General features: G+C 43.7%; 1 protein-coding gene across 5 annotated transcripts in view; it reads left to right on the forward strand.

Annotated features, from left to right (window-relative positions):
- Window positions 1-15,694, forward strand: part of AMBRA1 (autophagy and beclin 1 regulator 1) — a 125,776-nt gene that overhangs the window by 12,619 nt on the left and 97,463 nt on the right. For 4 of the 5 annotated variants that reach the window (XM_052694775.1, XM_052694778.1, XM_052694776.1 and 1 more), the window contains one exon: window positions 37-1,496. In XM_052694775.1, the coding sequence (XP_052550735.1) occupies window positions 37-1,496 (1,460 nt within the window). The remainder of the gene's footprint in view (window positions 1-36; window positions 1,497-15,694) is intronic. The other variant, XM_052694780.1, reaches the window with a different exon arrangement.

Genomic DNA, 15,694 nt, shown 5'->3' on the forward strand with positions numbered 1-15,694 from the left:
TGCTGTGAGGAAGCTGAGCTTTGTTTCCTTCTGCAGAGTGACGAGGAAGTGGAAATCTCCGTGGACAGCACAGAGATGCCGCATTATCGCCAGCGCGCTATCCTTCCCTCTCAACCTGTGAGGCGCACACCTCTCCTCCACAACTTCCTGCATATGTTGTCCTCCCGCTCCTCTGGCATACAGGTGGGAGAGCAAAACAGTGTTCAAGACTCTGCTACCCCATCCCCTCCACCGCCTCCACCACCACCACCTCCGCCTCCAGCCAGTGAGAACACAAGGGCATCTGTTTATAACAGGCTCCGGGAGCGTGTCAGCTACCCCACAGCAGAGTGCTGTCAGCACTTGGGGATGTTGTGCCTTTGCAGCCGATGCTCTAGTGCAAGACTTCCGTCTTCTCTGTTCCCACACCAGGAAAACGCACCCTCCACGTCTTCTGGGGCCACTGGCACGTCCTTCTCCTCTGTGCAGACAGAGCCTTACCAGCCCCCAGAGCAGGCATCTGTAGCACAGGAGGAGCAGGGGATACTTAACAGGCCCTCTGCTTTCAGCACAGTTCAGAGCAGCGCTGCTGGCAACACCCTGCGCAACCTTAGCCTGGGGCCCACGCGGCGGTCCCTGAGCGGGCCCTTGGCAGGCCACCAGTCCCGCTACCAGCAGTCTGCAAGAGAGATGGCTTCAGGCTTGGGCGGGTCTGACTGGTCCAGGACAGTGCTGAACATGAGCTCCAGGTCAGAGCTGGAAGCCATGCCTCCCCCTAGGACCAGTGCCTCCTCTGTGAGCTTGCTGTCGGTGCTGCGGCAGCAGGAGGGAGGTTCCCAGGCATCAGTCTATACCTCTGCAACAGAAGGGAGAGGCTTCCTAGCCCCAGGGGCTGAGGCGGACAGTGGTAGTGGCACTGGCCCGAGCAATCCGGCCAGCATCCGTAATGAGCTCCAGTGTGATTTGAGGCGATTCTTCCTGGAATATGACCGACTTCAGGAGTTAGATCAGGGAATTGCTGGGGAGCCCAGCCAGTCGCAGCAGGCTCAAGAAATGCTCAACAACAACATTGAGCCTGATCGGCCTGGTCCCTCCCATCAGCAGGCTCCACACAGCAGTGAAAACAATTCCAATTTATCCCGGGGTCACCTGAACCGCTGTCGCGCTTGTCATAACCTGCTGACCTTTAACAATGACACGCTGCGCTGGGAAAGAAGCACGCCTAGCTACACACCAGGGCAGGTCCAAAGCACATTTGAGGGTGTGCCTCCAAATACCAGCCAGGTGCAGCCTGCAGAGAGAACCGAGGGCAGAGCTCCTGCCTCTAGCAGGCTGCAGCTGGGCAGCTCTTCCACCCCGCAGGAGGAGAGGACCGTGGGAGTGGTCTTTAACCAGGAGACGGGGCACTGGGAGAGAGTTTACAGCCAGTCGGCTTCAAGCAGACCTGGGAATGTATCACAGGAGGCCTTAAACCAGGAAATGCCTGAGGAAAGCTCAGAGGAGGATTCACTCAGGAGGTAAGATATATGCCCAGCCTTCCTCCTCCATTTTTTCTCAAACCTTTCCCATCTGGTCTGAGTTTTTCAGTACTTTCAGAATTTAAAACCTTTTCTTATGTGTTTATGTGCTGTTTGTGTAGATGAAAACACTGAGACATTGCATTGATGTCTTTTATAGCTGCTGTTGTCACTCTGTTTATAGGGTTCTGAAGGTCGTAAGGACAGGGAACTTGCCTATTAATGGGGAAGGAGGATTATAGCACATACAGGCAAAAGGACATGCTTTTGTAGAAGAGCTCTGGGATGAACTGTGCTGCTGATGTTTCCCAGATGTTGCAGAGAGGAACACAGGATATACTGCTGTCTTTAGTATGTCATACCATGTGCATGCTGTACATGGAGAATTTACCCAGGTTATGCATGGGAGATCAAGCAGGAGTTGAGAGCTGCTTTTCTGAGTCACAGAACCATAGAATTGTTTGAGTTGGAAGGGACTCTTAAAGGCCACCTAGTCCAACTTCTCTGTAATGTACAGGGACACTCACAGCTAGGTAAGTTTGCTCAGAGCCCAGTCCAGCCTGACCGTGAATGTCTTCAGGGATGGCACATCCACCATCTCTCTGGGAAACCTGCTCCAGTGCCTCGCTACCCTGATTATAAAGAACTTCTTCCTCGTATCCAATCTAGATCTCCCATTCATTATGTTGAAACTAATTCCCCATGACTTGTCACAACAGACCCTGCTAAAGAGTCTGTCCCCTTCTTTCTTTTAGCCCACCCTTTAGGTACTGAAGGGCTGCTATCAGGTCTCCCTGAGCCTTCTCCAGGCTGAACAGCTCCAGCTCTCTCAGCCTGTCCTATGTAGGGGAGGTGTTCCATCCCTTGGATCATTTCTGTAGCCCTGCTCTGGATGTGCTCCAACAAGGCCACATCTCTCCTGTTCTGAGACTCCACACCTGGATGCAGTACTCCAGGTGAGCTCTCACCAGTGCAGGGCAGAGGGGCAGGATCACCTCCCTCAGCCTGCTGGAGATGCTGCTTTTGATTCAAACCAGAATATGGTTGGTTTGGGGGGCTGTGAGGGCACGTTGCTGACTCACGTCCTAACTTGCCATCCAGCAGTACTCCAAGTCCTTTTCAGTGGGGCTGAGCGTTCTGTTTTGTTGCGAGTTGGTGAGTTGGAAGGATTAACAATCATTTACTTGGGTGTTGCCATGTAGAGTGAGAAAAGGTAAAGCTCCATATCAGATGGCTGGGCATATACCTTAGTTGTGAGTGTTTGATCAAACCCATGTGCTTTGCTTGCCTTTGATACAGAAGTAAGTTTTGAAAGTGGCTTTTCTTCACCTGAATCTGGTGAGAGCTGCTTGGGAAGCTGCTGATCTTTGGAAATTGTAGGGCCTGCTGTATTCATTTCTAGCTAGGTGATTCTGTTTTGGAAGGATTTTTAACACTTCAGATGTGTTAGAGGAAGTGGAGCAAGCCAAATCAGGTTTCCTCTCCACTGGCTTGTAGCAGTGACTTAGCTACATAGGCATTCTTTGCATAGGGTTTCCCCACTGCTCTCAATTTGTCATCCTCTTGGTCAAGTGATTTATGCATTTGCCAGAGGAAAGGTCCAGTGCTGGTGTTTCTCATAAATGGATGCTGTGTGCTTTAGGAAAGTAAAGTTTCTAGGCTTGGAGCAAATGGTACTGACTGATGAAGCTTTGTACACAAGAGTGCCTGAGGAAAGGGAATTCTTTTGTTCTTCCTGCAGATAAGCTGATTATACGCGGGCTGGAACAGTGGCTGCCTTTCTTGTTTCTGTGTTTGCATAGCAAGTAAGATGTGGTGGTCATGAAGTTATTCATCTGCTTCTAAATCCTTGCCCCAGTGTTTTTTTATTGCCTGCCATGAGAGTGTCAAGCTGATTACATGGTAACTACTACTTTCTTGGGCTGAGGCTTACCTGATGCTAGTTTATGTCAGGTGTCCTCTAGACCCATATAAAAGAGCTGAGTGGTGGAAAGGAACTGGCAAATTTACATTTGAGATGGCATTCGAGTAAGTTTTACATCATCTTTCTTTTGAAATAGCTGCATGTGCTCTTATCTCCACTCCACCATGTTGCTTGTTCTCTGGACTAAGTAACTGCAGTGTCAAATAAAGAGAGCAAATGCAGTGATCAGGCTATTGGTTCTTATTTGGACGGTGAGGTCCAAATAGTGGAATCTATAGGTACACTCCTTCAGCTGGTTCTGTAGGAGTTAGCATTTCTTTAAAAGTGTCCTGGGGCATACAGCTCAGTCTACCCCACCATGCAGGAGCTGAACTGATTGTGACTTTAGAGCTAGAATCCTGTAACTGGATCTCTGGGTGACATTGCAGGTGCTGATTGCTGCTGTCTGCTCCATGATTCTAGCATCTGTACATGGTCAGTTGCTTACCTGATTGCCTCTGAAAACAGATGCTTTTTGCTAGGTTGGGTGAATTTGAGGCATGTAGCTCAATGAGTAGGCTTAATTCCTGAGGAATTCCTATAATATGAAGCCTTTAGTGAAACTCTTTTGTCAGAGATTGCTGGCAGATTTTTAGGGATTCTTATTTTTTTTCAGTCTCCTGCTTCTGTCAGACTTTCCTTAAGAACAGGCATGGCAGGAGTTTCTTCACTTCTAACTAGACACTTCTAACTTCTAACTAACACTAACTTCTAACTAACACTGCTAACTAGTTCTAACTGAAGGGTAGGTGACTGTAATATAGTGAGGTAAGGAGCCTGGAAGCAGTGAGCTGTCTGATGGTAGTGGAATTGCTCAGGGCAATTTTCTTGAAGCAAAGCTTTATTTGCTTTCCTGTTAAACATACTGGTTGGACTTGTGGAGAGCTTTATGAAATCTTTGCCCTTAAAAGGAACATTGTATGTGGAATAGCTGTATCCTGCAGCTGTAATTTTTTACCCTCCTGAAACCAACTGTTACATTTTTCCTCATAGAGCAATAACAAGTCAGCAGGCATCTTCTTACCCACATTTTAACATCCTTAGGTCCAGCTGCAGAGCATCTCAGACATGGATTGTGCTCTCACGATGGGCAGTTCTGGAACCACTTCTATATAGCCTATATATATATATCTATGTATATATATATATATATCCATATATGTACACCTTTTACATATATGTATCCAAAAGGTGTATTAATTTTTGCAGCTCCAGAAGTCTGCAAAAATGGTGACTGAGGTTCATGAAATGTAAGCTATGTAATGCTGAAAGTGATAGGGAAATAGAGGAGGGGAGGTAAGTCTTAAAGCCCGAGAGAGCAAGTGGTGATTGAATTACATACTTATAATCAAGGTAGTTTTGTACCTGTGAACCTGAGGTTAGGTTTTAGCATTAGAGACCTTCATCTGTTTGCTCTTAACCTGAACCTTATGTTCTTCTTTGTTTCTCCATTAGATGTCCTCATTGGACAGTTGAGCACTTCATTCAAAGACAAGCTGAAAATTGCATCTGGAAACTGTGTGTACATTCCCATTCCTTATGCAAAGGCAGGATCCATTTCCTGACATGGTTTCCTTGACTTAAAAGTAGCTTGCTGAGATGACATTGCCATAGAGGGTCAATTAAGTTAATTTGTTGTTTAATAAAAGATATTCCTCTTTGAATTGTCTTGTTGCAGCTATGCCAGCTGGTTATGGAAACAATTCTGCTCTTTCTGATGATGCTGGATTAATTATCTTGGGCTAATTGTGAAAGCACTAATAAGTATGTAATGAAGCTATTCCTGACTAACAGCTCTGGCATCTCTAATAGGAGAAATGTGTCACTGAGAGCCCTCAGCAGTGTTGCAGCCTTGTCATTTTCAACTTGGCCTGAAAGCAGTACAGGCATTGAGGAGCTTGAAGCTGTGTTAGCGGTGTATGAATTTGGGAAGGGTCATGGTCTAGTTAAGCAGAAGCTGGTGGGGTTGAGGTCCAGCTTTTCTGAGGTTCTCCAAGCTGTTCTCGTTAATTCAAATGTAGGTTTTGGTTTTTTTCCCCCTTTGTGGATTGATAGTTGCCTCACTTCTAACATCAAAGTGAAAAGAAATCCTTGAAATTGGTGTGTGAAATGTGCTGTATGAAATTGGCAATAGAAGCTTTTGGCAAGATCAGGATAAAGGAAAGATAATTGAGCAACAGATGATAGCTGGCTTCATTTTTTTTCTGTAAATTGTTAATTAAAAATGGGTTGAGAAAGCATTGTGTTAATACTGTAATCTTTGTGAAGAAGAAGGTCCTGTAAGTACCTTAAACCATTGTTGTTGCATGGGCCAGTTCAGATTTATAATGACAAGTTGAATAAGGATATGGCAGAATCCTTCTAGTCAGCTGCTTGCTTGTGTGTAGCTGATGTCAACTTCTTAAGAAAATAATGTATAAAACCCTAGCAGTGGTCCTTCCCAATGTGTATTTCAGCTAGCTAATGAAATAAGTACAGTGCAGTGCTGTCTAACAAAATCAGTCCAAATCTCCAAATGCCACTTCTGTGGCCATGTTATTGAGATACCAGTGGTGTCTACAGATCTAGTGAGTTGTTACACATAGAAAATTCTTAGTTTTCAGATCATTTGTTGCTTCTGCATTCTGGCATGATGCTGTAGGCCACAATCTTTCAAGAATGGATGCACAGAACAAGTAGTGCCACTTGCATGTCCACAGTCTTGCAACTCAAATCTTACCTTGTGAAACTATTCTAGATGGGGGGGAAGAAATGCGCAAGGAAAAAACTGTCTATGCTTTCAAGCTTTAGCTGTTCACAGTGTGCTAAGGGCAGCAATTTTGATACTGTTTACCTGTTTATTTTCACTAGAAATTCAAAGGGATTACCGTAAATGAAAGATGGGTCTTGTCCTCTAGTCAGGTGTGTTTGAAAGAAGCCGGTGTTTGATGAGGAAAGGTGTTTTATTGTCCTTATTCTTACATTAAGAAGCTTTGTCTAACAGCAACGTTGGGCTTGTCTGACTGGCTCCATTGTGCTCGTTCTAGAGGTCAAATTCTGTAGGCTGAGGAGCGAACAGCTTCTGTGCCTATTTTAAGAATTGTGAATGTTTTTGCATTTGCTTACTTGGGCAAACAAGGTAGGCTGTTGACGCAGTCTTAAAATCTGAGAAATCTTTTGAACTGTGCCATGTGCCACATGCACATATAGGAGCCCATGTGAGATGAAGGAGTTTCTTTTTTTCTGGGGACATCTGTATTAAATCTTGTATTTTGTTTGGGAGTGTACAGAAGTGCAGCATCCACAGCCCTGTGCAAATAATTGGCCTGCTGAAGTTGCTTGTCTGAACACGTGGCTTCTTTTGGTGCTTTCCAGTCTTGGATGCAGTATGCACAAAATGACAAATGCAAATGAGCTTTCCTGGTATGTGATGTGATAGTGTCTGGGGAAAATTTGTCTTTCATTTTGCCAGCTCATGCCTGAGGACCAAGTTCCCTTGTGCCCTTGCTTTTGCTATGCACAGTGAGCCCCGTCGTCTTTCCTGGGCTGAGACTGTGCAGAGCTTGGCTGAGATGAGGAAGTTACATAGAGGGTAATGAGTGAGATCCAGTCATCCACCTTGTATGTGGTGAGTGAGTTTGGCTGTGGTATTGCCCTCAGAAAGATGTCAGTGCTCTACCGTGGTTTCACATACTGGGTGGCCATAGATCTCTGCTATGCTCCTGCCAGGCCCATGAAAGCCTAAAGTGGTGACAGGTGCAGCAGGGCTATTCCTTCTGTTCACAGCACACCTTTCTTCAGTCCTAATGGTCTTCCTGAAAGCTTGTAGCTCTCAATGTACTCACTAGGATAGGAAAAGGAACACACAGTCTGTTTCCCTTTAATTTCTCTGAACTCTTCTCATTTCCGTATTGCCTTGCTGCCACAAGGTGGTAATGTTGCTTTCTCTCTTTGCTTTTGTTGTCTCCTTGCAGATCTGAAATGTTTGAGTTCTTATAAACAGGGAAAAATAACCATAGCTTAAGATCCCATCCCTTCCCACTCCTAGTCCTAAATTGCAGTTTATGTACTTAATTGTCATACATTTGTAGGGTCTTTGGTGTTCGGGGAAAGGCATGAATGGGGATCTTGGGGGGAAGTGACTGATACAGAACGCAGCCAGGACGGCCGCTCAGCTTCTTGGCTTTTGTAAGGTTTGGTAAGGATAGCTGTGGATCTCGAGGTGAAATGGGTATTTTATGTAACAAGTGAATACCCTCAAGTTGAAGCTGTAAGAAACCTTGACAACTGCACCAAATTCATCTCAAATTCTCACTCATTTCCTACCGAATCTGGAGGTACTTTACAAACTGCCTTGAAGGTTTTTGTCCCCACTTAAATGAGCGCTCATCCTTCCTCTGAAGAGTTCTGTAATATGTGGCTTGTTTTTTGGAGGAATGCTTGGCAAATGTTGGCTGGAGTCTGGGTCACCGCCTTTTCCATGGGGCAGTTTATTTTTTTTTTGTTCAAGTATACCTTGAACCATTTCCTAAATTTTTAGGCTTTTCCATAATGTGCATATGTTCATGGTGTTTGCTTTTTTTTTTTTTTTCTGATGTAGACAGGCATGGCTTATTCATGACTATGAGGGGATGCCTCTTACACATCTTCTGTTTCTAAATAGTAGTTATGATGTTGACTTGTGGTCAGGCTGGGCCCAGGCTGTGATTAAACTAGTTTGGCAGAGTAGGAACACCTACATTCCTGCCTGGTGATGGGAAGTGCCATATTTAAGAAGGAAAATGTATATAATGATTATGGAGCTCCTGCTAGAGCCTGAGCTTCTCATACGCTGCTCTAGTTTTTGGTTTAATTGATCAGGCTGTTGACATTTGTGCATGTATTGACTCCTGGTAGCTTTTTCACTACATAAAGCAGTGGATTGCTCATCACTCATATCCTATCCTTAAAAACAAACCAACCAAAATATTTCCCTGTCCCCTGTCATGGGCTTGGAATTGCCTCTCAGGCATTTCCGTGCCTGAAATGTATCATCAAAATGGCTAGAGGTAGCCTAAAATTGAAGAGAAGAATGTAATGCTTCTGCCCTTGCTTTTTTTTTTGAAGGGAAGGAAACTGAAGCATGGGGGAACTGAAGCCTTGCCCAAACCTATCGAGTTTGTTTCACAGTGGAGAGAGAATGCATGCATACTGTATTCAATCTTGTTAAGTTCCTTAATTAACAGAAACAGCGTTGTTACTATTTTTCCTAATTGTTTACAGCAACTGTGGTTTGTTTATTCAAATATTTAATATTACAGCAGTGACGTATTAAGTTCAATTAAAAAGAGGGAATGGAGCAGGAGAACAACAGTGCATTGCTGAGCTGTAGATGCAGCAGTACAATTCTGACTGCTCAGAACAAACGTCAGTGTAAATGTTTCCTTTGCCAAATCTAAACCAACGAATCTATCAGTAGATGTTGAGTGGGTTTGTCATTTGTCTGTGACCCCTAAACTCAGGCCCATCACTACTGGAAACCCTGCTAGCTTCGTGCCCTGGCACTTCTATTTTGGGTTGTTCTGTTTGAACTGATGGTGTTTAGACATCACCTTCCTGCTGGAATAAAATTTGTATTCTGAGTTCTTGCTGTGTTGTCAAGCGAAAAACAAAGCTTGGAAGACTGTAGGAAACACGGACTGAAGAATTTTGGCCAGACAACTGGCTTTAAGTAAGGTACACAAAGAAAAAAGATTACATAAGTCTTACAGTAGTGTTCTTTCATAGGTGTTGTGGAAAGAAGGATTTTCTTTGCAAACTTTGTAGCCTTTGTGTATAAAATAGTAGTTTTGGAAAGGTTTGTGCTGTTTCAAGCTTGTTAAATTCCAAATACGCTTGTTACAAATAATGGTAACTAGAGATGAGTAATATCTCGGTAGTGAGTGGGATAAATGGATGATGTTAAGAGGTTTGCAGCCAGAGCAAACTGGTTCGGGTTTGTGTTTGGGAAGAGGGACGTAAGGGGAAAAGGGCAAAACTGGAGGGTAGGAATGAGTTCTGGAAATGTTAGCTTGGATGTGCAGGAACAAAGATGACTTTGCTGGCTGTGTTGTAGATTACTGACACACCCGGCTAGTGTTGTTTATTTGGCCTTTTTTAACAATGGAAAATAAAAATGGCTTTCATCATGAAAATGTTACAGCAGCCAGAACTGCTAGAGAGGCTGCAGTGGTACCCAATGGGCAGCTCTGCGCCGGCTCTGGAGGTTTTCTACCACTGTCATGCTTTGGTGTTTTTTTTTCCCAGACTGAGTGCGCTATTTGCGTAGGCAGGAAAGACTTTGTTTTGCTGAGATGTTACAAGTTTGAGCTCGTGGATATTCTGTGAGTTGTTACGTAGAATGACAAGTGAAAGATGTGTCTTCTTATTCCTCCCTCTGCCTTTGACGATTGGTTTCCTGACTGAAGAATAATGTAAGGTTGCTTTGCTACTTCCTTACTGAGAATTGCTTGAGGGGAAAGAATGGTTCCTGTGCTTTGATTCTTGCAGTGACTAATGGAAGTTACTTGCTGTTGCTGAGCTTCCCACCGTACTTCAGAAAGCTGACCATGGGCAGTCTTTGCCAAATTTGGGAGAAGGCTTAAGCTTTCTTTTCTTTTTGTTGGTCTGAATTTAAATATGCAGCAATGGCTGTAGCAGATTCTTGCAGCAGCTTTGCTTGCAAATTGAGCAGGTACAAAAGTGACACTGCCTTATCAAGTGCCTTAATGGAGTTTTCTCAGCCAACCCACTTGCTTTCTCTTACCTCTTTCTTGTCAGCCAGCCGTAGAATCAATGGTTCACCGATAGAAGAAATAGCTAAACTTCACTTTCTTTCAGTCTCAGGGAAATGAAGACTTGTTTCCCTACAGATCTCTGTTATGGAACTGTTTTATGACTTGTCTTCTTGTTTACTTGTCTTTCTGTTCCTGGATGGTAGCAAGAGAAACTGGACTGAAGTGGTTTTCCTTTATTAAAATGGAAGAGGTGCATGCTTCCAAATTGTCTTATGTTATTGCTTCTCCTGCAGGTAAGGTTTTGGTACTTGAGGTTTCTTTTTTTTTTCTTTTTTTTTGTAGGGAGGACAGTAAGAGATGACCATGAAATAAAGATCTTTAACGCACGTTGCTTAGAAGTTAGAAGATAACTATCTGAGAACATCATAAAAAAGCTTTCCTACAGGTCAGGAGAAGTGTGCGTGGCTTTCTTCCCTTGGAAGCTGTTCTTTGTTAGGTTGTCCATCTCCTGTGCTGTCTGCACGGGGCTTCCATGCACACTCATGCTCCCACTACAGCATCATGGACAGCAGGTCCAGGCAGGCTCGCTTGGTCTGGAAGGGTTGCTTCTGTTCACCTGTTAACCTATGTATGCTGGGTTTGCACGTGTGATATTCTGTGTAGGAGATTACTCTCAACTTACAATTAATAGTGGTCTTTGAGATGGTTAACTTCTGTAGCTCTGATTCCTCAATCTTCTTGTCTAGCTTGAGATAAATAATGTGAACACCGTGTCTGAGTTTTTTTATTGTTTTTCTTTCACCAATAAATTAATTGTCAACAGGCTTTCAGACCTCCTGTTTCAGACCTACTTGCTTAGGTGGAGGATTTTTGGAGCTTTCTTGAGTGTGAGGTGGATTTGGAGATGCTGATGGTATAGTGTGCCTCTTTTTAATGCTAATAGGAGCCCTTAATCATTAGATGTGCAGTCACTTACATATATTGCATGCTCATGCTCATTTTTCACGCTCTTTATGAATGCACACAGCACAGTGAGCCTGGGGACAAATTGCCCTCATCCAATTATTCGCTCCTTATTAGAGAATCTGGGCCCAGGAATTTGCAGTGGAGCGCACATTCACTCCTTGGGCCTGGAGCAAGTGGAGAGGGAGAGAGAGGGACTTGTGATGTGACTCAGAAATACAACTGTAACCAAAATAGTGATGATTTTGATTTCTCCAGTTGAGCCATTCTGGTCTGTTGAATAGCTAACATGCATTTTAAACATTTTGCGCATACATATTTAACTGATTGCGCCAAATAGCTGTGATGTAACTGACGCCCTCCCTTTCTCTTCTCAAGAAAGCACCTGCTGGAGCTGAAGTCTGTGAATAAACAGGGTTTAGTATCTGCCAGGAAACTGATTCATTTTTCTGCCCAGAATGCATTAGTATCCAATCCTTCCCCCGTCTTCATGAGGTGGGAGGGCTGGGGTTAAGTGGCTGAACAGTCCTGCAGGTCATCTCTTGACCCTGGGCCTTTTCATTATTTCAGCCTGCCCAAGAGCATTTTAAATGGTGATTGATGTGCAGCGGGACCTCTGTCTTCATAGACTTAGAAACCCACAGAGATAGCAGTATGGTTCTTGCCCTCTCAAGAAAGACACCTCCTCTTCAATTCCCTGTGGAGCAGTGGGAGTCCTATGTAATTATCCCAGAAGCTGACGCAGATTTGTGTGCATAGTTATGCAGAGATTTTTGCTGTCCACGTAATCTGTGGCGTCGCAATCTCCCAGAACGAGGAGAATTTGGGGCATACATTATGCATGTGAGGGCAGGTAGGAGAGCCCTCAGAAGAGTAAAGCAGTCTGCAGGCTCAGGGAGTTCAGTGTGTTGGCAATCTTCTGGCCATGCTTTCAGGCCTGTTCTTCATAGCCATGATGACTATGACCTGGCCTCTTTCTTATTTCTGGTATATAATCACGTTGTTAAGAGTCTGTGTAGGAATGTTTGTCTTCAGCTTGGCTTGTCTCATCCTGAGTTGCAGTTATAAATCTGCTACTATAGAGCAAAACAGCATGTGCAGTAGCTCATGTTGTTGTATACATTTCTTCCTCTGCCCCAAGTCTTGCTATGGCATACTAAGTATAGGACCTTTCATCGTTTGTTTGTTTGTTTTTTTTCCTCTGAGAGTTATTGCCAAACTAATCAATGCTGTTGTAGCTGCTCTTGACCCTTTTTATGTCTGTCATGGATATGTGCTTCCTCTTGCCTGTTGAAATAACGCATTAATTGTTCCTCGGGTGCTGTGTGATGAGGACCTCTGCATAATGCTCCCTCATCTTTTGTTCTGATGCATGACCTTTGTCAGCAGGTGAATAGATTAAGAATGTGACTTTGGGTCCACTTAAGAGAATTCATCATCTTCCTCAGAGCCACTGACCTTCCCTGTGATGAGCTTAAAGGTGCTGTGTGGCTTCTGTGGCATCTGGTGGTAAGTGGAGGTTGAGTTCCTACTCAGAGAGCAAATGTGTAGTAATAACAGAATCTTATGTAGTATTACCATCTAGTTAGATGGACACTGTTAAATGCAAAGCAGTTAAATGTCCTTGAAGCTGTCTGCTCCTTGCCTTGTGATTAAGAGAACTCAAATCCAAACATTTATTTCTACTGCTTGTACTTCTACCTGCAGTTCTTTATTTCCTGTAACTTCTTTTCCCTACGCTCTTTCCCCAACAGACTCATTTCCATCCTAGCTGAACACCTGACGTGCTGTCTGTTTTCTAAAAAACAAATACTTAAAACTTGTTTTCTACAGGATTCGTACACTGAGTCAGTGAAGGGAGAAAATATTTTTCGCAAGAATTTCTGTCTTGTATACAACCTGCTTCTCCTTTAGAAAAATAGATTCTGATTCTCTGAGAATGCCACACTTCAATCTGGAAGGATGTCTTCTATGTCTTCATCCACCCGTCAGAATTAGCACAAACTTTTTCCTAAGCTGTCCAAAGTGTTCTACAAAGACCATGTTTGGAACATATCTGTAATTGCATTTGTGTCTTTGCTGTCACTGTTCCCTGCTTTCCCTAGAGGAAGAAGACCCTAAGAGGCATTCACTATATTAAGTAACTCTTCTCCCGCAAAACAAACCAGCTAAAAAAAAACCACCTAAACCCCATATGACCGAAAGAATGCCTAGTGGTGCTTAGATAACCATAAGGAAGGCAGCCACAAGCTCTTGCTCTTTATTGGGGAGGAGGAGTTGCACAACACAGATATGAACAAGGGGTTGGAGGAGCTTACTCACAGCTGTGAGACTAGGTGAATATTTAGATTTTCATCAGTACTGACTGAGGGATATCTCTCAGATTTAGCTGGGTGTCATATCTTGCAGGAGCTTACAGCTGTCATAAGAAAAGCATATTCTTGTTTGACCATTTCTTCACTTCTAGTCATCTGCTTGTGATCTGTCTTAATTCAGTCTTGATGCCAAGCTTGCTGTGACTAACCATAGTCATGCAAAAGTTGAAACAAGTCTGGAAATGTGAGCTTAGAGGTATCAGAGTAGATTCTGTAAAGGACTTAATTTTAGAAATCATCTTTTCAGGCAATCTTTAAGACTGCATACTGATTGCTTTTTTATTTTAAGCTTGAATATAAACTGGTGATAGCAGTAATGTTTTGCTGTTCTGCAAAGACTGAAAAATGCCTAATGGTTTCTGCATATATGACTTCGTTTGTTTTTTTTGAAATTAGGCAAGACAATACAGAGTTCTATGGTGAAATAATTTGACCCTGTTCTTCAGAGAAAGGGAAAGGGGGAAAAAATGAAACCATTGGATTGGGTTGGATTACGTTTTTGTTCATCATAGCCCCGCTTCTAATCTTCTACTGAGACTATAAGTGATCTCCAAGAATTAATTGGACTTGTTAGCAGCTAATAATGAGCCTAGGATTTGAGAGTGGGTAGCATTACTGCTGGAGAGACAGAGACCGTTCATCTGTCTTCATGCTTCAGCTTTCTTGCTTTCTGTTGATCATTAGATTCCTTTGTTATCCTCCTCTTGTTTTTAACTGTTGTTGTTTTTTCGATCATTAGGAACAGATCCATATGGACAATTGCTCGAGAGAGCTGGCTGCTAGCTGTAAGTCAGAGAGCTGAGAAAGGGATGTGGGTGTAGTGCTGTAACAGCACCTCCCAGTGAGTGGCAGGGAATGTGAAACCAGGAGAGATGTAGAGCCAGAGGAGGAAGTTCACAGAAGCTGCTAGAATTGTCAGTGTACTCCTTCAAGAGATAATTAAGAAATGCTGTCTTAGGCCCACTTCAATGCTTAAAGACTGGGGCTGTGTGAAGGGTAGGAGTGTGTGCTGCCCTTAGCGTGCTTTTTTCACTGGTTTCTTCTGGTCGTTCTTGTTTAAATGATGCACAAGCAATTGCTCACCACTCCCTGACTGATGCCCAGCTAGCCTCCAAGCAGTGGAAGAGTGCAAGATGAGCTCCCACCGCCTTCAAAACTCCTTCTGCACAATGTCATGTGGTATGGATTATCCCTCTGGCTGGTTTAAGTCAGCTGTCCTAATTCTGTTCCCTCTCAACTCCCTGTGCCCTCAGCTGAGAGTGGTCTTAATTCTGTACAACGCTGCTTAGCAGCAGCTACCAACATCAGTGTGTTATCAGGATTGTTTTTCTCCTAGAAACAGAAACGTAGAATCGTACCAGATACTGAAGAAAACAATTCCATCCCAGCCAGAACTAAGACACTGCTGTGCAGTAGCAGCTTAGGAGGATGAAGCTGATGAACAACCTTTTGGCTTTAAGGAAACTAAGCCTCGGTGCTGTGTGAGTGCCTTTTTTTTGGAAGGAGAGGAGAGCCCTTCCCTCTGTGTTTGGATAGAAGCACTGCTCAGTAATGTGCGTGCTGTGACAGCAAATCCAAGATTTGGTATAGAGAACTGCATATTGCTAGAATCTGTCGCTGAGAAGTTAAATTGCTGCATTTAGGTATCTTCTCAAAGCCTGCCTAGATGAATCATTTTGTCCCTAGAGGCTTTGGTGGTGATCCTCACCCCCAGAGAGTATGGCACAGTCTGGTAGTTGATGTGCTTGCAGGAGATTGCATCCTAACTTTTTTCCCCCTTGTGCTGCATCTCCTGGCATTCAGTTGCTTCAATCCTGAGAAATTTTCCTTTTTCATTTACAGCATTCAGCACATCTATGTTATCCCTCATGCTTTTAAATGAAGGCATTCAGTAACTCGGCCTTTGCTTCCTTTTCCCCTACAGTAATGATTGCTGCTGTTTGCAGCCAAAAGTTAATGGAGTGCATATAGAGTGGCAGTCTTATAGTTCTGATATCTGATGGAAGAGATGTTTGGTGAGACACCAGTGCTGATGAAAAGGCAGTTTATATCTTCTTGTAGTAGTTTTAAAAACAACAACAACAAAATGACAAAGAACTGCAATCCCCCTCCTCTGTATTTAGCAAGCTGGGCCAGAAGCATCTCCCAGGGTGAGCAGAGTTA

The sequence above is a fragment of the Tympanuchus pallidicinctus genome, unplaced genomic scaffold (assembly GCF_026119805.1).
Source record: "Tympanuchus pallidicinctus isolate F22 unplaced genomic scaffold, pur_lepc_1.0 scaffold3, whole genome shotgun sequence".
Lineage (NCBI taxonomy): Eukaryota > Metazoa > Chordata > Aves > Galliformes > Phasianidae > Tympanuchus > Tympanuchus pallidicinctus.